We start from the raw sequence: 24,644 nt of genomic DNA, 5'->3' as shown, positions 1-24,644 counted from the left end.
GAGGTGGATTTTGGGATCCTGCAGTTTTCCACCTATCTCCTCCTCTACTGCAGCTTTTGGACCAGCAGGCTGGGGGGTGAACCAAGCATGAAAGCAGTACTGTATTGCCATTTAGATTGTCATTTAACAACTTTGTTTGCCAAAAATTCTTGCTAACAATCCTGAATCCAATTTCTATGGTTTTTTTTTTAAGTCAATATCTTAGCCAAAAACAGAAAATTAAGTTGTTGACAATTATTAGTGACAGGTTTGGTTTGAGGCAGGGAGTGGACCAGTTTTCATCAGAGAAATAAAAAATGTTGACTGACTTTCCTATAGCCTGTTACTCCTGATAAGAGCCCTCCAACAACTGTAATATGCTCATCTCCTTACTAGTGTATAAAACAGGGGTTGGCAACCTACGGCACACGTGTCAAAGGCGGCAGGTGAGCTGATTTTTGATGGTATGCAGCAGCAGGCTGAGCAGCTCAGCCCATCACTGCTCTGGGGTTCTGGCTGCTGCCCTATTGCCAGCTGGGATACCAGCCATCGGCCCCACTCAGCACCTGCTGCTGGCCTAGGGACCCCCAAGGAACCCCAGGCTGGCAGTGGGCTGAGCAGGCCAACTGAACCACTCAACCTGCTGTCAGCCTGGGGTTCCATTCACTCAGCCGGCAGTGGGCTGAGCGGGCTGGTGGCGGGTTGAGCAGGGCCGGTGGGGGGTTGAGTGACTCAGTCTGCTGCCAGTCTAGGGTGCCAACAGCACTCAACCTACTGCTACTCTGGGGTTCCGGCTGCCGGCCCCTTGCCAGTCAGGAGCTCAGCCGCCAGCCCCACTCTGCCTCCTGCCAGCCTGGGTGAGCAGAATCCCAGGCTGGTAGCGGGCTGAGGGGGTTTGGCGGCCGGGATCCTGGCTGGCAGGAGTTGGTGGCCAGAACCCCAGACCAGCAGCGGGCTGAGCAGGGCCTGGGATCCTTGTCTAGGGTTCCAGCCACCAGCCCTGCTTAGCCCGCTGCCAGTTTGGGGTTTCATTTACTCAGCTGGCAGTGGCCTGAGCAGGACCAGTGGCCAAGACCTCAGATAATAACAATAGTTTATTTATATAATATAGACATAGAGAGAAACCTTCTACAAACATTAAAATGTATTACTGGCACGAGAAACCTTAAATTACAGTGAACTTGGCACACCACTTCTGAAAGGTTGCTGACCCCTGGTATAGAGTGACCATATGTTGTACTAAGATTCTCCTGCTTTTTTTTTCCCCCTGTGAGTCAGTATAACTTTTGCCAGCCCAGAAGTTGGGCAGCCAATGTTTTACATTTTCACAATGTTTTCTCCAACTTTCATAAAGTAAATACATAGTTAATGAGTTAAAAAGGCCAGGGACACTTCTTTGTGAAGAATCTGTACAGCAGATCATGCTAGAGCTGTGAAAATGTCAGTTTTTGATGGAACTTTAGAGGCAGTGATTTATCATGTATTTTATCATCATGTGAATGTGCTGCTATTGCTAATGTCTTTCCAAACAAAAATAAGGCACAACAGGACTTCTGTAACATTTCTGTGCTACCTTAATCTAGATCAGATGATTCTGTGCTGACTTCATTTTGGTCACTTTGCGCTTTACCTAGGAGTAAAGCTAGGGTTATATTTTTCCACTGTTTGGAAACCCAGCTTATTAAACTGGATAATGCCATTGATCTATTTACAGTATAAAGTTGATATAGAGTTGTAACTAACGTTAAGACTGATGCCCATTATACATTTAAAACTAAAAAGTGGCTTTGTAAAAATGACGTGGGTTTCCAACTCTACTGTGTCTCAGTCTTCGCACTAGCTCAAGTTAACAGGCTCACGGCTATCCTATATTAGCTATTTTAAATAATATTTCTGATAATAATAATTTAAACAGTTATTTCTTTAAAAAACACCCTTATAAGTTATGTCCTATCGAAAACAACCTTCTGGGTCACAAAAAAGAAAACGGAAAAATGAAATAGGATTAGCTGTAGAAGCACAGAAGGGTTCTATACTTAAGTTTGTACGTCATGAAAACAACGAAGTTGATCAAGATCATCATGTAACTTCCCAAGAAAATTTTTATGCAGATGAAGCTCAAGAAACGCAAGAACACACAGAACAATCATTTGAAACAGATGCAGACACAAAACAAGAAATTAAAACAGTTGAAACTGTACTAGCATGGGATATAGATGACATTGGTACATGGCCGCAATCTTTAAACAACGAATATCGTGCCATTATACTTGAGAGAGGCCCTGTGAGAATAAAAGGTCTTGAATATCCTAAAGACATTAGAGGTAGGAAATTCACAAAAAACAATTACTACAAAGGACTTTCTAATGGTGAAATTGTCAACAGACGGTGGCTTGTGTACTCTAAATGCAAGGATGCTGTATTTTGTTTCCCATGCAAGATTTTCAATAGTTGCAATTTTAAGATAGCAACCATGGGTATTAATGATTGGAAAAATCTTAGTCACATATTGCCACAGCATGAAAAGGCACAATACCACATTGAAAGTATGCACAAATGGTGTGAGCTGAGTGTAAGGTTAAAAAATCAGAGAACTCTTGATGCCCAAAATCAAAGATTGCTAGAGTCAGAAAAACAGCATTGGCGTCGTGTTCTTGAACGTCTATTATCTATTGTTGAATATCTATCAACAAACAATCTTGCTTTTAGAGGAAGCATTGAGAAATTATTCCAGCCCCAAAATGGAAATTTTTTGGGCCTTGTACAACTGCTGGGAAAATTTGACACAGTGATGAGTGAACATCTCCGAAGAGTAACTGAAAATGAAATACATGACCACTATTTGGGACCAAGAATTCAAAATGAACTGATCATGCTAATGAGTAATAAAGTGAGAGACAAAATTGTTTCATTGGTTACTTTGGCAAAATATTTTGCCGTAATTCTAGATTGCACTCCGGACATAAGTCATCAAGAACAGATGTCATTAATAGTGAGATTTGTCGACATTAGTGATTCAGCACAGATTACAGGTAAGGAATTGTTTATCACATTTTTAGAAGTACAAGACACTACAGGTTTTGGGCTTCTTCAAACTCTCCTTGATGAACTAAAACAAATGGGATTGTCCATAATGAACATTCGAGGACAAGGCTATGATAATGGCGCCAATATGAAAGGATGCATTTCTGGCGTGCAAGCTAGATTGCTGAGAGAAAATCCACGAGCCTTTTTTGTTCCATGTGCATGCCACAGCCTTAATTTGATATTGTGTGATATGGCCAAGTCTTCTGTAGAAGCTATATCTTTTTTTGGTTTGCTGCAACGCATTTACGTGCTCTTTTCATCTTCCACTCAACGATGGCAAATATTCAAAGCACATGTCAATGGTATTACCATTAAGCCTCTATCTGAGACACGCTGGGAAAGCAGAGTAGAAAGTGTAAAAACGTTGAGATATCAATCTGAGGAAGTTTATGAAGCATTGGTTGCTATTTCGGAGGAAGCCAGAGATCCAAAAGCTAAAAGTGAAGCACAGTCATTGGCCTCTGAAATATCCAGCTTCAAGTTTCTAACATCTGTTGTAATCTGGTATGACATTCTTGTTAAAATCTCAAGTGTAAGCAAAATAATGCAGAGTCCAATGATGCAGCTTGATTCAACACTTACCTTACTAAACAACACACAAGACTTTTTAGTGAAATACAGAGAACATGGATTCAAAGAAGCACAGGTTACAGCAAGAGAGCTTGCACAGGCACTCGGTGTAGAACCAAAATTTCCATGTGCGAATGTGACACGAGTTTCAAGGAAAAAACGACAAATGGAATATGAAGGTGCAGATGAGCCCATAGACGATCCAGAAAAGAAATTTGAGGTTGAATTTTTTAATGTTGTGATGGATAAAGCAGTATCTGCTGTTGATGAAAGGTTTAATACCTTGCAAGTACACCATGAACAGTTTGGATTTTTGTATGACATAACTAAATTCAACGAAATAGGAAAACAAGAGCAACTAATGACAAAGTGCAAGAACCTAGAGAGCCTCCTGAAGCACGGTGATAGTTTTGATTTAAATGGACTTGAACTGTACGAAGAATTGAGTACATTGTCATCAATGTTGCCACATGCAAAATCGGTGATGGACATTGTACAGTTTATTCATACCCGCAAACTTGTTGACATATATCCTAATGTGTACATTGCCACTCGTATTCTACTGAGAATTCCTGTAACAGTAGCATCAAGAGAACGGAGTTTCTCAAAACTAAAGCTCATTAAAAACTATCTCTGCTCTACAATGAGTCAGGAACGCTTAACTGGTCTTGCTGTTCTTGCAATCGAACAAGACACGACTTTGTCTTTGTCATATGATGACATTATTACTGATTTTTGCAGCCAAAGAAGCCAGAAAGATTGCTTTTAATTAAAAACAAATCTTTGTTTCAATACCTCTTCATATAAATTTCCAATAAAATTTTGATAAATTAAAAAATATATATATTATTTGTATCATTCTGTCATATCAGAATTTTTTCTATAGTGCTGCTGCTTTAGTGCTAGTCCATCAGAATTACACTGTGCTTAATTAAGTTAAACTGGTTTTAATAACGTGAATGTGGCAAGTTTTCCAATAATGTAAGCTTATGTTTCTGTTGCTAAGAGCAGATCAGGCACAGGGGCACCAGTTTAATAATCTCGCCTAGGGCACCATAAATCCTAAGGCCGGCCCTGTGACTAATGTATGGCAGTGGTTCCCAAACTGGGGTTTGTGAACCCCTGTGGGTTCATGAAATGTTACAGGGGGTTCGCAGTAAAAGAATCCCTAATGACGGACAGAGCTGTCCCTAGGGACCCTGGGCAGCACCAGGCCAGCAACCCAGAGCCCCTGGACTTCCAAGAGCTAAGCAGATCAAAGCAAGCATATCTATCACACTGAGGAGATTTCAACTTCAAGACTTCTTATCAAAAAATGGAAAGGGCGATGGATTTTTTTTTTGCTGTTTTTAAAATTAAATAGGCGGCTAGTGTTGTTGTTCATAATAATTTAAAAAACAAGTTGTTTGCCTGCGCTGCTCAAGACCTGAATGCTTGTATAGGAGGAACTCTTTGAGTTGGCTTCTTAAATACCTTCATGCTATTTCACATCTGATACTCCTTGATGAAACATAGGAGTCTTGTTTTATAACAGGCTTATTCAAAGTGATACAAGCTTAAGTTAAATGAGATCTTGGAAGAGTGTTGCTATTTTCATAATGTAATACAAATACTGTGATAAATAATAATTAATAGTAAATAATGTGTAAGAAGCATGTCATGAAAACAAATTATATATTTCCAAGATCACTGCTTTTGTAATTTATACTCAGGTAAAAGAAAGTCCCTGGAAATATTCATTCTTAGAAGGGGGTTCGCAAGACTTGACTTTTTAGTGAAAGGGATTCACAGGTGGTTAAAGTTTGGGAACCACTGATGTATGGTGTGTAGACGTGGATAAGAGCAGGAAGTCAGACATGTCATTTTATAATGGCAGTGAAACAATTGTTACTTTCTTGAGATAATTTACATGTCTGCATTGATTGAAGATACCTGGCTTTTGTTCTTGTCTCTCACAGTACACCAGAAAATATATAATTCTTCCCAGAAATGGATTCATTAAATGTAAATGGTGTTCACAATTCTGCCTGAGGTCCAACACACAGGCACTGGCTTCCTCCTTGCCCTGGGGGTGCTGAACCCTGGATTTGCCCGAGGCCCCACCCCTTCCCCCAAACGGCCACCTCGCCTCTTCCCACCTCTAATCTGCCCCACCCCACCTATTACACACATCTTCCCACCCAGTTCCACCCCCTCCCCAAGCATGCCCCATGCCCTCTCCTCCTCCTCCCAGCATCTCCTGCATGCCACAGAATAGCTGATCTGTGCTGGAAGGGAGGGGGAGAGAGTTGATTGGGGCAGGGGGGAGGGAGTGGGCTGCCGGCAGGCAGGAGGTGCTGGGAGGGAGGGGAACTTGGCTGCTAGTGGGCGTTATGCACCCCCTAATTTTTTCCCTTGGGTCCTCCAGCCCTGGAGCATCTATGGAGTTGGTGCCTATGGTCCAACACATCAGAATCTGTAGGGTAGAACTATAACATCAGGGAAGAAAATAGTACACTTCAATATCTTAAATCTTCCTGCTTGGAAGACTTTTTGGTTATGTTTACACTAAAGAACACGATTGTTTGTGGTTCAGATAGTGCAGAACAGTTGACTGAAGTACAAACAATTGAATGCATCCACAGCTAGCTAACCTCAGTCAGTGTAAGGCTTGATCTTCCTTTAAAAGTTTTACCTGCATATCTACATCCATCAAGGATGGGGAAAAAAAACACATCCTTGATAGATATAGAGCTTGTTGCCAAAACCCTGACTGTAGATGTGGAGTGCATATTTCAACGTAGCTGATGTTCAGGGAAGTGGTGGTCCTCCACCAGTAGAAAAACTCCTTCTGTTGGTGTTGGCAGCGTCTACACTACGAGGTGATGCCAGCATAGGCTCCACAATGTAGAGAGAGCCACAGGCTTGCCCTTGTGCCCCCACTAGTGCTTTCTTACACCTATTTAGGCAGGGTGATTCTTGTTTGACAGCTCCTTCAGCTGGTGACGTGCTTAGTTCACTGTTTGGAAGTTCCTTTTTTGTCCTTTTTGCCATACCTTCTATTGTTTTTTTTTCCCCCTGCTCTGGCTCTACAGGCAGTCAGAAATCCTACTGAGGATTACACTCTCGCCCTCTGCTTACTGTATTTAAAAATTTCCTTTATTCCCGCTTTCCCCTCACGTAACTCCAGTAATTCCTCCAGCTCTACAGTTCTTTGGCTGGCAAACTATTATTGAAAGTTTTGCTCTTCACATGATCAGCTGGCAAGACACAAATAGCTCTCTGTCTGAGCCTGTAGCAGGAGATAAATAGCCTAGTAACTTAACTCCTAATAGCCCATCAGGTCTCAGCTGCCTCCTGCTTTCTCCAGACCCTGTTAGATTGAGAGAGACCAGGGAAGGGGAGAAGTTGGTAGCTGAGGGACTGAGTGCTTACGGTCAGTTCTATTCCTTCTGCTTGCAGCCCCAGCTGGTGGTGGTGATACTTTGGCAAACTACTCACTGTTGTTGAAACATGAGTGTTTTGTAGATTGAGAAGTTGCAGAACCAGCGATCAGGAAATTACTGGAGTGTGTGTGAATGCTGTTGGATAGAGTGTGTATGTGACAGAGGGCATCTTTTAGCTGGTGATCCAAAATTGGGTCACTGGATGAAGACTGCCCGAGTAGGCAGAATTCGGGAATAATGTAGGTAGTCCATGCGTGGCCTATGTATATGTGTGAGAAAATGTAGCTGTGAACGTATGAGGAATGGATAATAGGGTGCATGAGGAGGGTACAGCGGGAACTTTTGGTGACCTAAAATTGACGCTGTTGGAGTTTACACCAGCACATAATTGAGATTTTCGGGCTTACCCCTAAAACAGGGGTTCTCAACGCCGTCGGGACTCCTGAGGGGGTCGCAAGGTTATTACATGGGGGCTTGCGAGCTGTCAGCCTCCACCGCAAACCCTGCTTTGCCTCCAGCATTTATAATGGTGTTAAATATATAAGAAAGTGTTTTTAATTTATAAGGGGAGGGGTCACACTCAGAGGCTTGCTATGTGAAAGGGGTCACCAGTACAGAAGTTTGAGAACCACTGCCCTAAAACTTCAGGGATCAATTATATAAGTTGTTTCTCTTTCTACCCTTCCCAGCAATCTGTACATGCACCTACGTATTGCAAATTTATTTTAATTGATTGGTGTACATTTCTCTATTTTAGATAAGGTTCTATTACACAACCATTTTCCCAATCTGAAAGGCTTCTATGAAATATTCAATATTTTGTAATGCTGTTTAATTATAAAAGTTTCATATTTAGTTAAAAATTATTCTGTATCCTCTTTTCAAAGTCTAGTGCTTAAGTCAATATTTACTTCATTTTACTGCATTTTTAATTCTTCATTGTGGTGGTTGTCTCTGCATTCAGAGAACTAGCATGAAGCCTGCTTTTGTATGATCTCCAGTTGAAATTTGAGAAATGTAATTTTTTCCCTGCTGTTGTGCTAAAGCACAGCGCTTTAACTTGAGCAGCAATCACTGCAATCCTGAGAAGTGGAGAGACCGTAAGAAGTTACTCTAGCCATTTATTTAGGGACTGGTGATGTTTCACTTGGAACACTACATTCAAGTCTGGTTCCATAATTAAAATCTGTTACGGAGATAACATGGTAGAGGCCCTCTTTACAGAGAGATTAAAAAAACTAGATTCTTTTCTTTTGTTTTCCAAATGCAGTTCTGTTTTTTTAAAGAGGAGATCTCAGGTGGAATATAAACAATTCTTTATCGTGCTGCGGTCCACAGATCCATTACAAGGGTTACTTCAGCTTGAGGGCAGAACTAAACCTGTTGGTCACTGACAGCAAGGGAATGCCCTGCCCCTGAAACAGCCTCCACAGCCAGTGGTGGAACCAGACCTTCCTGCTGCTGAGCTTTGCTGAGGAAGACTTCAACCTTTAATTTCAGATTTCTGACGGGTAGTTAGGCTGAGCATTTATCCATGTAAGTCCCAGCCATGTCCTAGGACCGCATTTTGCCTTTTGAGGAAAAGGTCTCCTCCTCTCTGCTTCCTTTCTTAACAGGCTTCAGGAAGAAAGCTAGGCTGAGAAAAGCCTAGAGGCAAAATGAAAGGTCTCTCCCCCCATCTGACCTCCTTTTGAATGTCTTGTTGAGGAGTTCAGATGGTTTTGTGGATAGGATGCAGTTTTCCCTCTCACCACAGGTTTTCGACAGCTTTTCTCTGAAGGGCTTTTCTATTATAAATCAGCTGTCTGATAGAGCAGCTTTTAGCTCATGTCAACTGAGTGTTATAAGAAGATCAGGATGGAATGATGTGGTTTAGATTTAGGAATAGCAGATATATTTAGGGCTTTTCTTGTTCTGACAAAAATGAAAACCAGCTTTACTGTGGAACTGTCAGAGACTATATTTTTGCAAAGGAAGCTTCAGATACTTTCTGTGCACTAGTGATCATTGTCCTGTCCTGAGTGTTTTTTTAGAGACATTGGCTTAAATCATATCGGTAAAGAATTTTTTAGCTGTTACTAATATATGAACATGTTAGAAATACAAATTCACTTTTCATGTTTACTTTATTCATTTCTCTCAGATTGAGCAGTGAACTAAGAGAAGTGTAGGAACACCTCTGTTTGGTTAAAATTTATAAAATGTATAGTTACAAAACTGTAAATTTCAGGCTAAATTTACAGTGTGTTTCCATTCCGTTAACCCAGGGGTCTCAAACTCAAATGACCATGAGGGCTAGATCATTTGCCTAAAGGCCGCATCACTGACACCACCACCCCTCCCTGGCCCTGCCCCCACTCCACCCCTTCCATGAGGCCCTACCTCTTCCTACCCCTTCCCTGCCCCCAATCCAACCCCTTCCCTGAAGTCCCCACCCCAACTCTGCCCTCTCCCTGCCCCCAGAGAATGCATGAGGGGTGTGGCAGGGGCTCAGGGCAGGGAGTTAAGATGCAACAGGGGGCTCAGGGTACAGGAGGGGTGTGGAATGCTGCAGGGGGCTCAGGGCAGGGGGTTGGGGTGCAGGCAAGGGGGCTCAGGGAAGGGAGATTGAGGTGCAGGCAGGGGGCTCAGTGCAGGGAGTTGAGGGGCGGGGTGCAGGAGGGCTTTGGGCTCCGGGGTGGCAGTGGCACGCACCAGGGCCAGGTCAGGCTCCCGCTCCCGCTGTGGGAAGTAGCTGGAACCATGTCCCTGCGGCCCCTGGAGGAGGGGGATGCAGAGCTCCGCATGCTGCTTGCTGTGCCTACAGGTACCTCCCCTGAAGCTCTCATTGGCCATGGTTCCCCATTCCCGGCCAATGGGAGCTTTAGGGAGGGAGGTGCCTGGAAGCCAGGGCAACACATGGACGGAGCCCTCTGCTGCACCCCCCCAGCTACAGTGACATGATGCCAGCGGCTTCAGGGAGCAATGCGGGGCTCGAGGGGGGCAATCCTGCAGCTGTAGTTTGCCCACCCCTGGCCTGGAGGTAGGCCAGGGGGATGTGAGCTGCAGGCTGCGTGTTTTGAGACCCCTGTGTTAGCTCTTACCTAGTGCACCAATGCTGTTGTCTTATCCTGGATATGGTATGCATAGGTTTTATTACCTATATACAAATGGATATTTATCTAGAGAAGGAAATACATCAGTACCCTTTTGTGGTATTCTGTAAGTGTAATCAACTTTCTACTGAAATGAATGGAACACTTGGACCATAAGAGAGATTTTGGGGAAAGATCCTAAGGGCTGGTCTACACTAGGGGGGGGAAATCGATCTAAGATACGCAACTTCAGCTACGTGAATAACTTAGCTGAAGTCGAAGTATCTTAGATCAAGTTACCTACCGTCCTCACGGCGCGGGATCGACATCCGCGGCTCCCCCTGTCGACTCAGCTACCGCCGTTCGCGTTGGTGGAGTTCTGGAGTCAACAGGAGCTCGTTAGGGGATCGATATATGGCATCTAGATGAGAAGCCATATATCGATACCCGAGAAATCAATTGCTACCCGCCGATGTGGCCGGTAGTGAAGACATACCCTGGGTAAAACCAGATTAACAGTCACGCTCTCCTTATCTTTTTTTTTCCCTAAATAATTTCTTTAATATTGTCAGCTCATGAAATGTATAGGAGAGCAGTTTATATGAAAGCTGATGTGAGAACATGGTTATGGCTCAAAAAGTATATAATCAGGAAAGCAGTTGTGTACCGCTAACCAAATTTATCATAATGAAAGTCTCGACTCTTTGTATAGGCATTGTCACTAGTTTTAGTATGTATGCACACCTTTTTACATAACTTTTCTTTTTTCTAGGATCCTTCAGTTACACAAGTGACAAGAAATGTTCCACCGGGATTAGACGAGTACAATCCTTTCTCAGATTCCAGAACAGTAAGCACATTAGTTTATTTCTTGAATATGCTCTTATTATTTTTTTGAGCGTTCTTTGGAAAACTGTTTTACAGAAAGTTTGGAAGTTGCACTCTTAGGAATGTGAAGGAAATGAGGGAAAATAGAAGATAGGCCCTTAATGACATGTGGTGGATTTGTCATGTGGGTGGACTTCAGTGGGACTTGTTGCTAGTTTGTCTTATCATGGCTATTCAAAAATTACCTGGAAAGAATCAGTGCATGCACATGTATGTTGGTGTAACTGCAGAGAACTGCTCGATATTGCTGACGTGTAAAAGCAATATTATACAACTTGTCATAACAAAAAGTGGCAAGTTTAAAATACTATTTAAAGGAAATTCTGTGGTATAATGACTTTGTGTGCTAATCTTTCAGTCTTAGGTTAAAATATGACTTAAATTGTAAAGAAAATAAATTTAACATCTTATTCTCTGGTTGATATTCAGCTATCTTGTATTACTGTCAGACAGTTTTGATGGTCTGTGTTTGCGAAGCCAAGAATTGGAATAGCAGTCTTGCTGCAGGTCCATATAGATTAGTACAGTAAATCCTCACTTAATGTTGTAATTATATTCCTGAAAAATGCGACTTTAAGTGAAACGATGTTAAGCGAATCCAATTTCCCCATAAGAATTAATGTAAATGGGCGAGTTAGGTTCCAGAGTAGCTTCCCCTACTCTGCAAGCACCAAGGGCGGGGGGGCTCAACCCTCAGCCTGCCCGACCCGCCTCTTCTCCCCCTCACCTCCTCCCCCTTTACTTCGCATGCTGCATCCTGGCTCTTCTCCCCTCCCTTCTAAACACTGCAAGCCAGCTGATTGCTGTTGGGAGGGAGGGGGAGGCGTGCCGAGTCTTCGCTCCTCCCTCCTGCCCAGGGCAATCAGCTGGCTTGTGACATTTAGGAGGTAAGAGGGAGGGGGGAGGAGCAAGGATTTGGCACAGGCTCCCCCTCACTCCACCCCTGCCTCCTGCCTGGGGCAATCAGCTGGCTTGCGGTATTCGGGAGGGAGGGGGAGCCTGCCTGCCGAGTTCCCCCCCCTTCCCTCCTCCCTCCAAAAATGCCGCAACCCAGCTGATTGCCGCAGGCAGGGGGAGGAGAGGGAAGATGCTGATCTGTGGGGTCTGCCGGCAGGTGGGAGGTGCGGGGGAATGGGAGGGCGTAGGGAGGCTGCCAGCTGTGGAGAAAGCAGACAGCCAGACAGCATAAGAGTGGAGCATTGCAGAACTTCAAATGAGTATGTTCCCTAATTGATCAGCAACGTAACAACAAAACAACGTTAAGCGGGACAACTTTAAGTGAGAAGTTACTGTACAGGAAAATATGCAAAATGAATCTAGCTATCTGTAGTTTCCTCATATTCTTCCTCTTTGAGAATTCCGGAGCTATAGCTATGCAGTTGTTGTAAATTTGTATGATTATAAAATGCACTGTAACTTCTGAATCTGTTCTGTTGAGGAGAGGAGCTAAAGTAGCCCTTAATTGGGCATATGAGAGCTTGTATCCAGATGGGCCTCATCCTGGATGCCAGTCATATAACAAAATTAGAGTAGTGTCCTTTTTTTGTGGTGAGTGGTGGTGCGAAGGGAGAAGGAAAGTTTGAGTTTAGTGACAGATGTTAGCACAGGTGTTCATTTTAGGATCTGTGAGATGCCAGTGTTTATGAATACTTTATTTAAAACTAATTCTTATACAGATGTTATACCTGAAGTGCAACAGCAGCAGCATTTATTTGGAGGGACTTTTTCCTTGACAGGCTTTCTTGCTAAAGGCAAGTAACAAACATGCTCAGCTTCATTATAGTAGGAAGCTATGAAGAAATGTATCTTGTCTATACATTACTATCATGACAATGTATAACCACAGATGTCCTTACTAAATCAAGTCCCAGAAAATTTCAGTTAGAAATCTGACTGCTTTCTATTCAGAAAGATTTCTTAATTTCTGGTTAGTGCTGAAAGACGCCACAGTGGCACTCTCAGTTGGGATATGCTGATCGACAAATTAGGATCAGGGTTTCACTTTAGATTTAAGAAAAGAGGTGGGGGTTTAACGAGCCAGTTTACATTCAGGGGGAGTCTTCTCTTCCTCTGTCCCTCAGCCTGCCACTACTTTTCTAGGAAGCCTCTTTGCTATGTCCTGGTCTCTGGTTTTCCCTCAAGCCCTACATCAATTAAACCAGTTTAGATTGTAGAGATTTTTGGAAAAATAAATTGTACATATTTGGCAGAAACTTTCTAGTTTCAGCATTTTTTTTTTAAACAAACAAAAATAAGCTGAGAGTTCTTAACCAAAAAACTTGCTTATGAAAACTTCCATTTAGGAAAAAAGAGCCACTTCTTTTTTGTTAATTAAAAGTTCAGTTAGCTCTATTAAATTACGTTTTTATGCTTGGCATAAAAGAATAAAACAGGCATTTTTTTCAGCCCCACCCTTTTCAGTCTATGTGATGCCTAACAAGCAAGGTTAAATCTTTCCTAGCTTCAGGACTTCCACTAAACACCAGTAAAATAAAATGCTTAATAGATGCCTGTGATAAAAATGTGCTGTATGGGTGTTTTGGTAAGACACTTGGCCCTGTTTTTGGCTCTGTCATATGACGTTAATCAAGGTTATAGGAGGTTACATGGTAGTCAATGAATCTAGAAGCTGCTAGTAAATTTCGGGAGGAGGGATAGCTCAGTGGTTTGAGCATTGGCCTGCTAAACCCAGGGTTGAGAGTTCAATTTCTTTAGGTTGGATATTAGGAAAAACTTTTTCAATCAGAGAGTGGTGAAGCACTGGAATGGGTTACCTAGGGAGGTGGTGGAATCTCCTCCCTTAGAGGTTTTTAAGGTCAGTCTTGACAAAGCCCTGGCTGGGATGATTTAGTTGGGAATTGGTCCTGCTTTGAGCAGGGGGTTGGACTAGATGACCTTCTGAGGTCCCTTCCAACCCTGATTCTGTGAAAACTCCAATCCAAATAAAATATTATATAGTATAAATGAAAACTCATTTAACAAAACTAATGGATGTCTAGAATGGGGATCCGGTTACACAGCCTGACAGATAGGGAATACTCTGCCACTTACTGAATGTCTGTGAACCTCAATGGTTTTGTGTTCATATGCTCACTTTCTGTTTTCAAAACTGATGCCTCTGCTGTTGCTGGAGTTTTCCAACTGGAGCCTGTGTGTTGCTCCCGTGGGTTTTCGTTGTTTGAGTGGTTGTGTGTCTTACTGTCTTCGGACAAATGCTGTTGGAGCAGATGGTCTTGGAGGGAAAAAAGCCATTTTTTCTAGGTTTTATTTAGTTATGAACTGTTTCTCTTAACTGGTATGAATCCCCAAGAAACTATAAATGCACAGTCCTGCAAACAAATATTTTGCATGCACACACACTTCAGCAACAATGACTCTGGAACAGATCTAGCTCTTCCTTATCCTTTCCCTCTACATTTTTTCCCTTGAACATCCCTTCCCTAACAAGTAAAGATTATCAGTTTTTTCTGCAAATGATGTTAAATAGCTCTTATTGACAATAATCTATTGTCCAGTAGAGCAGATATCCTCTTCCTAAAACTGAACAATGATCAAGATAGTAGATGTTTGAACACCAAATATGCAAGATAAGAACAAATTTAAAAGGCCACAAGCTATAGTCTTAAAGATACCTGCTCAGCCGTATTGTACTAGCATACTACCTCATGACAGTAAAATGTGCAGTTTTTGCAGCCTTGCCAAGACTAGAATTAGTGACCTTAAACTAGAGCTGTAGACTAGGATACATAAAGTACCATGCAAACAGAAGCCAAGTCTAGACTACAATATTTCAATTATAGACTCTCTTTGTGGCAGGAGCTCTTTTATGGATGGGTACTGTGCATACAATGTTTTGATCTTTGTTTGGCTTTTAGGTGTTTAATGTAATACAAATAATAACAATGTTGGTCAGTTTGTACCTTCCAATCACATATTCTTGAGGTTTCTCTTCATATTTTGATAATATTTGTATAATTTGTCATGCCAACAGAGTATTACTGAATTAAAATAGACACCCTTTACCACTCTTAGGCCAGGTGACCTGCTTCAGTTAAAGAATAGAGATGTGTTCAGAGTAGTTAAATATGAATGTGTCAAAGTTAGAATCAGGACTCACAATTTGTCTGACCACTCTGTTTTATTAGCGCAGCGCTCCACCAATAACACCCAGATAATGTGAGTGGCCATGCAAGACCCAAACAGTCTTATTTCTACAGATAAAAGAGCGGGAATTAGACAAAGGGACAAAGAAAGCAAAACAGTAAAATTCACCTGGGGCACAGAATGCATATCCTACTTCCTTACTAACTCTTATCGATCTAAGCTAATACTTCACCAGTTGCCCTTAAACGGTGAAATTGTTCTATGTTAATGTCTTTATTCCTGATACCTGGATTGCAGCATTCCAACAGTTTTGCTTAAAGGTACAGACAGCATTTCTTTAATCCTTTCTATTTTCACAATATAATTCATTCTACTTTCACAAATGTAAATGTAAAGTCTATGTAGAGATATGTGTAGGAGTGCTTGTAAACTAGAGGGAGAATTGATTACTTATATGCTAATTTATACAGGAAGTGGCAAAAAAAGTCAATTATTCTTGGAGTGTTTACACAAGGTTATTTTTAATCAATGCTTGCAAACAAGCTTTTATCCCATGAAGTGAGTCCCTTGTAATGTTCAGTTATCAGATTAGAATATTAACTGTTGTTTAGTTGATTTGTAATATTTTACTACACATAATTTCAAACTTTATATAGTGAAAGTGTAAACTCAGTGAGGCTTGCACCCGTGGGAGAGATGAGAGAAATATCTGAGTTTTTTTTTCTAGTTCTCTTGGCTACTGTATTCAGATATGATCCATACCAAGGCCAGAAGGGACCATTTTGATCATCTAGTCTGATCTCTGGTATAACACAGGCCATAAAACTTCCCCAGAATAATTCCTAGACCATATCTTTCAGAAAAACATTCAATCTTGATTTAAGAATTGTCATGGATGGAGAATTCCCCATGACCCTTGGTAAATTGTTCCACTGGTTAAGTATGCTCCCTAACAAAAATGTACACTTTATTTCCTGCCTGAATTTGTCTAGCTTCAACTTCCGGCATTGGATTGCGTTATACCTTTGTCTGCTAAATTGAATAGCCCATTATTAAATATTTGTTCCCTACATAGATTCTTACAGAGTGTAATCAAGTTATCCTTAGCCTTCTCTATGTTAAGCTAAAAGGATTGAGCTCTCTGTCTATCACTAGAAGACATGTTTTCTAATCTTTCAATCATTTTCATGGTTCTTCTCTGAACACTCTCCAATTTATTAACAATCTTCTTGAATTTTGGGCACCAGAACGGATATGAGTTAGGAATCAGAATTATGGTTTGGACTCAAAAGGGCACTATTGTGGAGTCTGAGGAGAAGCAGTTTGGTCTAGTTCATAGAACATGGACTGGGATGTGGGAGACCTGGGTTCTAATCCCATCTCTTCTATTAGCCCGCTGGGTGATTTGGACAAGTCATTTCACTTTTTTGTGCCTCAGCTTCCCCATGTGTAAAATGGGGATAATAATCCTTACCTTCCTTTCTATAGTTCTTTGAGATACTGATGAAAATAGTTGGGTATTAGCTTTTTCTGAAGGTTGACAATTTAGTAGTGTTGATAAATGCAAAGTAATGTGCATTGGAAACCCATAATCCCAACAATACCTACGAACGATGAGGTCTGAATTAGCTGTTACCACTCAAGAAAGAGATGTTAGGGTCATTGTGGCTAGTTCTTTGAAAACATCTGCTCAATATGTGGCAGCAGTCAAAAAAGCTAACAATGTGAGGAACCACTGGGAAAGGGATAGATTAAACAGAAAATATTCTAATGCCACTATATAAAATCATGATATGCCCATATCTTGAATACTGTATGCAGTTCCGGTTGCCTCCTCTCAAAAAAGATGTATTAGAATTGAAAAAGGTAGAGAGAAGTTCAGCAAAAATGATTAGGGGTCTGAGACAGCTTCCATATGGGGATAGATTAACAAGACTGGGACTGTTCATCTTGGGGGAAAAAAAGGTGACTGAGGGGGGAGGAGGCTATGTTAGAGGTCTCTAAGATCATGAATGGTGTGGAGAAAGTAAATAACATATTCACCCCTTCAGATAACACAATGAAATTAGTACGCAGCATGTATAAAACACAAAGAAGTAGGACTTCTTCACACAAACAGTCAACTTGTGAAACTCGTTGCCGGGGGATGTTGTGAAGGCTGAAAGTATAAACTGTTCAAAAAAGGATTAGATAAATTAATGGAAGATAGGTTCATCAATAACTGTTATCCAGGGAGGTCAGGGATGCAACCCTGTGCTTTCGGTGTTCCAAAGCCTCTGACTCCAGATGCTGGGGCTGGAGGACGGGGATGGAACACTTGATAATTGCCCTGTTCTATTCATTCACTCTGAATAATCTGATGTTGGCCACTGTCGGACAGGATACTGGGCTAGATGGACCATTGGTCTGACCCAGTATGGCTGTTCTTATATTTCTTAATGTTATTTTTCCCAGACCGGGGGATCATACCGTGACTCTGATCTTGAGACAGGAGGCTCACTTGCTTGAGGGATATCCCTGGAGAGTACATGGCACCCACTAGCATTTTGGAGGAAAAAAAGTAAAAATGGTATTCAGGATAATTTGTATCTCTAGGTAGGCTGAAACCTAATGTTCCTAAGGCTCATGAACTACAGTAGAACCTCAGAGTTACGAACACCTCGGGAATGGAGGTTGTTTGAACAAAGCATTATGGTTGTTCTTTCAAAAGTTTACAACTGACATTGACTTAATATAGCTTTCAAATTTTACTATGTAGAAGAAAAATACTGCTTTTCCTTAATTTTTTTTAGTAGTTTACGTTTAACACAGTACTATACTATATTTGCTTTTTCTTTTTGTCTCTCCTACTGCCTGATTATGTACTTCCAGTTCCAAATAATGTATATGGTTGACTGGTCAATTTGTAATTCTGGTGTTCAACTCAGAGGTTCTGTTGTAAAAAGGATTACACTGCACATATGCAGAAAGAGGAACCAAAAGGTTTCCAGCATTAAAATTTTCACTGCTGTGGGATAGCTCCAGAGGATAAACTGTAGTCCTTTGACCTTAACCTATCCAGCTAGTGTCAGTTCAAGTCCCATCTTTGTCAGAAATCTGGGGAAATATGAAGGCATTATTTCTACGGTGCATAGAGGATAAAGAGTAAGAAGGAGGGATATTGAAATTAGTGAGAGAGGAATAGCACAACCAAAAAAGGTTATTTTGTAACCATTAGAAGCAAACTGTAACCAGTCCTTCATGCAGATAATTGAAAAGTGCTTATAATGCCTGAAATTCATAAGTTGTAAAAGCAAATATTAATGAAGATATTAAAAATAGAGTATGAACACTGAACAATTATCTTCAGAATTGAAAAATTGAATAGGAGGGTATATTACCTTACTAATTATTCAATAGATGACATAAATCTGTGCTAGGAAAAGTCCTAGAGATCACTGTTAAATAGTCCTTGTCCTATTTATTTATTATATAAATAGGTCACTTCTAATTCCTGGGCTTCCCATAACTGATAATTACACTCACCCCAGTTCATACCTGAATCGGTTGAAACTCCTGTGTTGTGTGTACAATTATTTATAAAATGCTGTGTTGCATCTCTGGCAAGTAATGTATTGTATAAATAATATTTTATCATAGAAGAAGGAATTATTTTTTCCTAAAGATCAGTGTTACTGCAGGCATCTTACCACAGAAATTTTCTTTATCTATTATGTCCTTTTGAGAAAAAATAAAAAATAGTACAGTAGATAATCTCTTAGTCTTCCATAGTGTAAAGTATCTGCTTGTGAAAGTGTCATCTTATGATTTTCACTTTCTTTTCTTAGCCTCCACCAGGAAATGTGAAAATACCTAATGCACCTGCACCCAGTACACAACCAGCTATAATGAAACCAACAGAGGAACCTCCTGCTTACACACAAATAGCAAAGGTTTGTATATAACATTTTGGGAATAGGCTAATTGCAAAAGAAATTCTAATTGCATATGTAAAAGTACTCTTTTAGGCCAATGTTAATTTTATAAAGCAGCATTACTTTCCATAATCAGTGCTATGCTTTACAGAAATACGTGCTGTAATTAGGTACAAGTTGTTGCATTCATTAATTAAAATAGCAGGTCTATCTTGATTCATGACTGAGAATGCAACATAATTAAAGAACATATATGAAAGAACAAAAATTCCAAGTTTGTGCATTTGTTGATATCTAACAGTGCTTGTTTTTCCTCAGGAGCATGCATTGGCCCAGGCTGAACTGCTTAAGCGCCAAGAAGAATTAGAAAGAAAAGCAGCAGAACTAGATCGCAGAGAAAGGGAAATGCAGAATCTCAATCGACAGGGTGGTATGCATCACAATCTTAATTTTTTTTTATTAGAGATTTAAGTTTTAAAACTCTGAAATTCTGAGTTTCTCTGAGAAACTACTTCTGTTTTCTGCTTGCCTGTTTAAAACAAAGGTCTGAAGTATTTATTTTTAGGATCTCATTCAGGAAAAGAAACCTATTCCTTTCAGAAGACTGCATAAAAAAATCACACGCTTAGTTTTTGAGGGGAACTTCTGTAGTGCAAATGTGTAACGTAACATTTTGTTGAATCAATATATATGTCTATTGCATCTGCACCCAGTACACAACCAGCTATAATGAAACCAACAGAGGAACTATATTAACTATTGGTTTTTATTCTTGGTTTAAATTAAAATAACATTAACTACTTGAAACCGTTCAGATTTTTAAAATGTAATTAAAAGTAGTCTCATATACTACACCTGCCTGATTCCTTTTCTGCCAGTATTTGTCATTGTACAATAATTTTCCTATATTTGATATTTTTCCTGTCCTATTTTGCTGGGTGGGAGCTCCCCACAAATAATTGAAATGTTCTGATAATTATCAATTAATGGTAGTGCCCTGAGTCCCTGATGAGGATCTCATTATGCTAGTCACTATACAAACATGGAGGTAGTTATGCTTCCTTCATTGAAGAGCTGAGACAGTAAAACTGATGATATGTTATTGATATGAAGAGTATGCAAACTGGAGGAAAAAAAGTGAAAATAACTTTTTTCTCTGATTTTTTTTTAATTATCTTGAGTGTTAATTGTAACAATGGGTTAAAAAAAAGTTCAGACAAAAGCTTGATTTTTTTTTTTTTTTTTTTGCAGGGTGACAATGTCCTGCTATATACCTCATTGCTAAATTTCACTATCAGTGTGCTTGTCTTTAGTTTTTGCTTTTTAGTAAATGTGATGCACAGCAACATTACTGTTTGTAGTGCAAATTTTTAATGCAGAAACCTGCTACCGAGGAGCATGGTATAAAAATGGCAAGTTGTAACCTGGACATTATGCTGGAAATTTCAGATGTGGGGATGGTCTGCTTTAAAAGAAAGTTCAGGCTGAAACAAGAGAAAAACAACAAATACAAAATGTTGAAGTTGTGTGACTTTATTTTTTTTGCATAAGGTAGGATTCTGGCACCTGGTCTGGGCCCTTGATGTTTGGCTGGCAGGATTTTCCAAGTGCTCAGAAAATAAACTGTCATTTGGAAGCATAGCAGGCCACTGTACAAACTGAGTTGGCTCAGCTGGCTTAGTGACTTTGAGAATTCAAATATTTGGGGAATTTCCTGTCGGTCACTTGTTGGAATCAAGGACCCGGTAGTTGGGGATCTGCTATTTTTTTAGTAAAGAAAAATAATTGCAGATGAATTTTCCTTCTATAATCACCTTTACTTTTTTGATAATCTAGTCTTTTTTTTCTGCTAGTTGTCTATCTTCCCCCTCTCCCTCCAATTGTTTTCTTTATTCATTAGCTTGTATGCAGTCTTTTAAAATTTCCCCTCCACCTATTGCCCTTCATCCTCTTCACAGATAAATTTTACTGAGGGTCTGATATGTCTTATTCCCTCAGTTTGTCTTTTCTAGTCCGTAGGAAAAGTCCTATTCCTTTCTACTGCGTCTTAAGGAACAGGGAACTTTGAGATCCCAGACATGCTTCAGGATGCCTGGGACCTGTTGTTTCTTACTATGCCTCTCTTAGGTTGCAGCAGTGAGCACCAAGGGTTCTGAGAAATATGAGGAATCTGAAGGCTTCTTTTGGATCACTGGAAAGAGAAAAGATTAGTCCCTAAGGATCAAAAGGGGAAAGGTTAGGTTTTATCATTTGGGTACGAGAGGCATGGCAGATTGGGAATTATGTGACACAAGTGAAGGAGAAAATTTCCTTACCTGTTAATTTTCTTTACTAATCTCTTCTGTACTAGTCCAGATGCTTGGAGTATATTTTGATGAGTATATTGGGTGTGTGTTTGTCAGTGTGTAAAGCTCACTGGATTTAGCTTAACGATATTGAAAAGTGCAATTAAGATGCAGGTGAACACATTTGAAGCTTTGTTAGCTGGCCTTGTTTTAGCCTTGGAGAAGCTAACATGTATTAGCTAAGAGAACTTAATTGAAAAATGCAACCTTGCCCATCAAGACTGGATCTTGGATTGTATGTCTTTCCAACCAGTAGTTGGAGACAGAAACCTCTTGTGGGATGTGAGACCCTCTTGTATGCCCTCTAGTCATCTTGCAGTCTTCAGCTGAATATTTTGAAAGCTGTACCAAATAAAAAAAAATTCAGACATTATTATTTAATAGTCATTAACAATTTGAGTACTTATGAAAAATCTGAACATGTCGGTGACTCTGCATTAAAACTCTCAGTAATAAGAGAGGCAGGCACCTAAATTTTACAGAATAAGGGTCTGAATTGGTATAGATTATTTCAAAGTAAGAAAATTAAATAGAAAATATTTCCCCCATTCTTGGGTCATTTGTACTGATACCTGGGACTTTCCAAAGCAGTTTTATTTTTTTACTATGGGTGGTATTATAATTTGAATCACCTTCTGCAAAAGGTCACAGTAGCAATCCTATACTGTAATGCTTGACAAAAGTGTCGGCAGAAGTCTATTAGCTAGTCTTGTAAATCTGTGTTCAAAACAGGAAAGGTGAGATTTAAAAGATTCTGTTGATTAGAAATTTGTGTTGCAACAGGAAATTAATCCATTCTCTAATCCATCTAGATATGGTGAATTAAGAGACAACTTGACCTTTAAATTCTGGTGCAGGATTAAAGTATCTGAGACTACCCAAACTATGCCTTCCTTCCCGTGCATATCTATAGGGCTCTGTGTACTTCTAGATAATGTAGCCTTCTCTGTCAGAGTCTTGGAGTTGGGGCCAAATGTGGGTAGGATGATTTCTAGGTTCAGGTGAAAGGCAGTCGGTGTCTCGGGCCAGGATTCTGGCAGAGCCCGAGCCTACAGGGTGATCTTATAATAGTGAAAAATTGTACAGTAGTGGATTTCCAGGAAAACTTTGCAAGTCTCCTCTTCTCACTAAATCAGTGGTGGACAAACATTTTGGGCCAAGGGCCACAACTGGGTGGGGAAATTGTATGCAGGGCTGGTGCAGGAGGTAGTGCAGGGTGTGGGAAGGGGTGCTGTATGCAGGAAGGGGCTCAGGGCAAGGGATTGGGGCAGAGGAGGGGTGTGGAGTGCATGAGGGGGCTCAGGGAAGGGGGTTGGGTTGCAGGAGGGTACGAGGGGGCTCAGGATTGGGAGTTGGGGTGCAGGAGGGGGCGTAGGGCAGGGATGCAGGAGGGGTGCAAACTGCGGGAGGGGGCTCAGGGCAGAGGGTTGGAGTGCAGGAGGGGTGCGGGGTGTACGAGGGGGCTCATGGCAGGGAGTTGGGTTGCAGGAGGGGTGCGAGGTACAGGCAAGGCAGGGAGTTGATGGGGGAAGGAGAGCAGGTGGGGTTCAGGCTCCAGCCTGGCACCGCTTACCTCAAGCAGCTCCAGGGTGGCAGCGGTGCACACACATGGGCCAGGGTACGCTCCCTGCATGCCTGCCCTGGCCCCATGCTGTGCCACTCGAGGAAGTGCTACGGCCCCTGGGGGAGGAGGGGGCGGAGGACTCCGTGTGTGCTGCCTTTGCCGTGCCTCCAGGTATCTCCCCTGAAACTCCCATTGGCCACGGTTCCCTGTTCCTGGCCAATGGGAACTGTGTGGGGTGGTGGCTGCACACAGGAGCAGCAGATCAAGACTTTAAAATGATACCTCACAAGGCATACTTTGTATAAAACATACCATAATTGTATGACAGTGGTGAATATAGGGGGTTTTAGGGTGCTGCTTTGAGATATAGAGTGCACACACAGTCAATCTCCACTTTGCCTATCATCTCTAATTTGTACTGAGGAGTCGACACATACCAGGAGGCCACACTCCATTGCCCACTTACTACATTTTCAAGCAAGCACCTTTTTGTTTTCTCTCATTCTTCCTCATGTACTTCGGAGGCACTCCCTGAGCTACCTCATTATCATCCTTCATATCGCTTCTCAAAACTCTCCTTTTGCTGTGATGCCTACAAAAAAGTTGGAAATGGTTAGGCTGTTGGCGTGCCTGTTATGCTCACCACTACAGTCTCGTATCCTTGTACTCCATCTATTTGTCTGTATCAGTCTGTTTTTCTTTCGTCACATACTTAAATTGTAAGCTCCTTTTACTGTTTTGTACTGCACCAAGCACAGTTGGGCCCTGGTCCATGACTAGGTCTCCTAGATGCCATAGTAATACAAATTATAACTAATGATAATGTTTCAATTCCCTGTGGAAATCGGGTAACTATTTGCCAGTCTCAGCTTATCTATAGCCTTCAGGAAACTCGGGTCATAGGCGCTGATTCCGCGGGTGCTCCGGGGCTAGAGCATGCATGTGGGGGGAAATGGTGGGGTGCTGAGCACCTGTTGGCGGCCCCATGCTCAGTTAGCTCCTCCCCATCCCCCCAGCCCTTCCCACTTGCTGGCGGCCTCGCAGATGAGCCCTTATCCCCCAGTGCCTCCTGTCTGCCACAGTCAGCTTTTCTGCAGTGTGTAGGATGCCTTGGGGGGGAAGGGGAGGAGCCAAGAGTAGGGCATGCTCGGGGGAGGGGGCAGGGGCAGGAAGAGGCGAGGTGGGGCTTTAGAGGAAGGGCTGGAGTGGGGGCGAGCCATGGTAAGCACTCCCACCCCCGGCACATTAGGAAGTTGGCACCTCTGATTAGGATAACATGCTATTGAAACCGTTTGTTTGAACCTCTGAGCACAAGAGCTGCTACAGCCTGAACTGTAATAGAATTGAGATTCTAGCCTTGGGGTGTTCTCAACAATTTTTTTTGGTAGCCTCAATGTGTGGCCAGCAGCTCTTGCTGGCCCTGCTGCTCTGACAATTTTTCCTAAAATACTTTAGGAAAAACACATAAATATGCACATATACACATGCAAAGCACTGTAAACTATAGGGCAAAGCACTGTAATCTATAGGGCTGTCAAGTGATTAAACAATAATAGAATACCGTTTATTTAAATATTTTTGGGTGTTTTGTACACTTTCAAATATATTGATTTCAATTACAACACAGTATTTTTTTTACAGTGCAAATATTTGTAATAAAAATAAATGCAAAGTGAGAGCTGTACACGTATTCT

At 41.4% G+C, this 24,644-nt stretch overlaps 1 protein-coding gene across 3 annotated transcripts in view; it reads left to right on the top strand.

The window, feature by feature from the left end:
• The window catches only part of SCAMP1 (secretory carrier membrane protein 1), a 94,499-nt gene that overhangs the window by 25,816 nt on the left and 44,039 nt on the right, over positions 1 to 24,644 (top strand). For all 3 annotated transcript variants that reach the window (XM_050947083.1, XM_050947082.1, XM_050947080.1), the window contains 3 exons: positions 10,908 to 10,985; positions 18,955 to 19,059; positions 19,360 to 19,471. In XM_050947083.1, the coding sequence (XP_050803040.1) occupies positions 19,015 to 19,059; positions 19,360 to 19,471 (157 nt within the window). In that variant the 5' untranslated portion in view covers positions 10,908 to 10,985; positions 18,955 to 19,014. The remainder of the gene's footprint in view (positions 1 to 10,907; positions 10,986 to 18,954; positions 19,060 to 19,359; positions 19,472 to 24,644) is intronic.

Source organism: Gopherus flavomarginatus, chromosome 3 (assembly GCF_025201925.1).
Source record: "Gopherus flavomarginatus isolate rGopFla2 chromosome 3, rGopFla2.mat.asm, whole genome shotgun sequence".
NCBI classification, from domain to species: Eukaryota; Metazoa; Chordata; order Testudines; family Testudinidae; genus Gopherus; species Gopherus flavomarginatus.
Note: the sequence above shows the minus strand (reverse complement) of the source record. Positions and strands in the feature narration are given on the sequence as shown.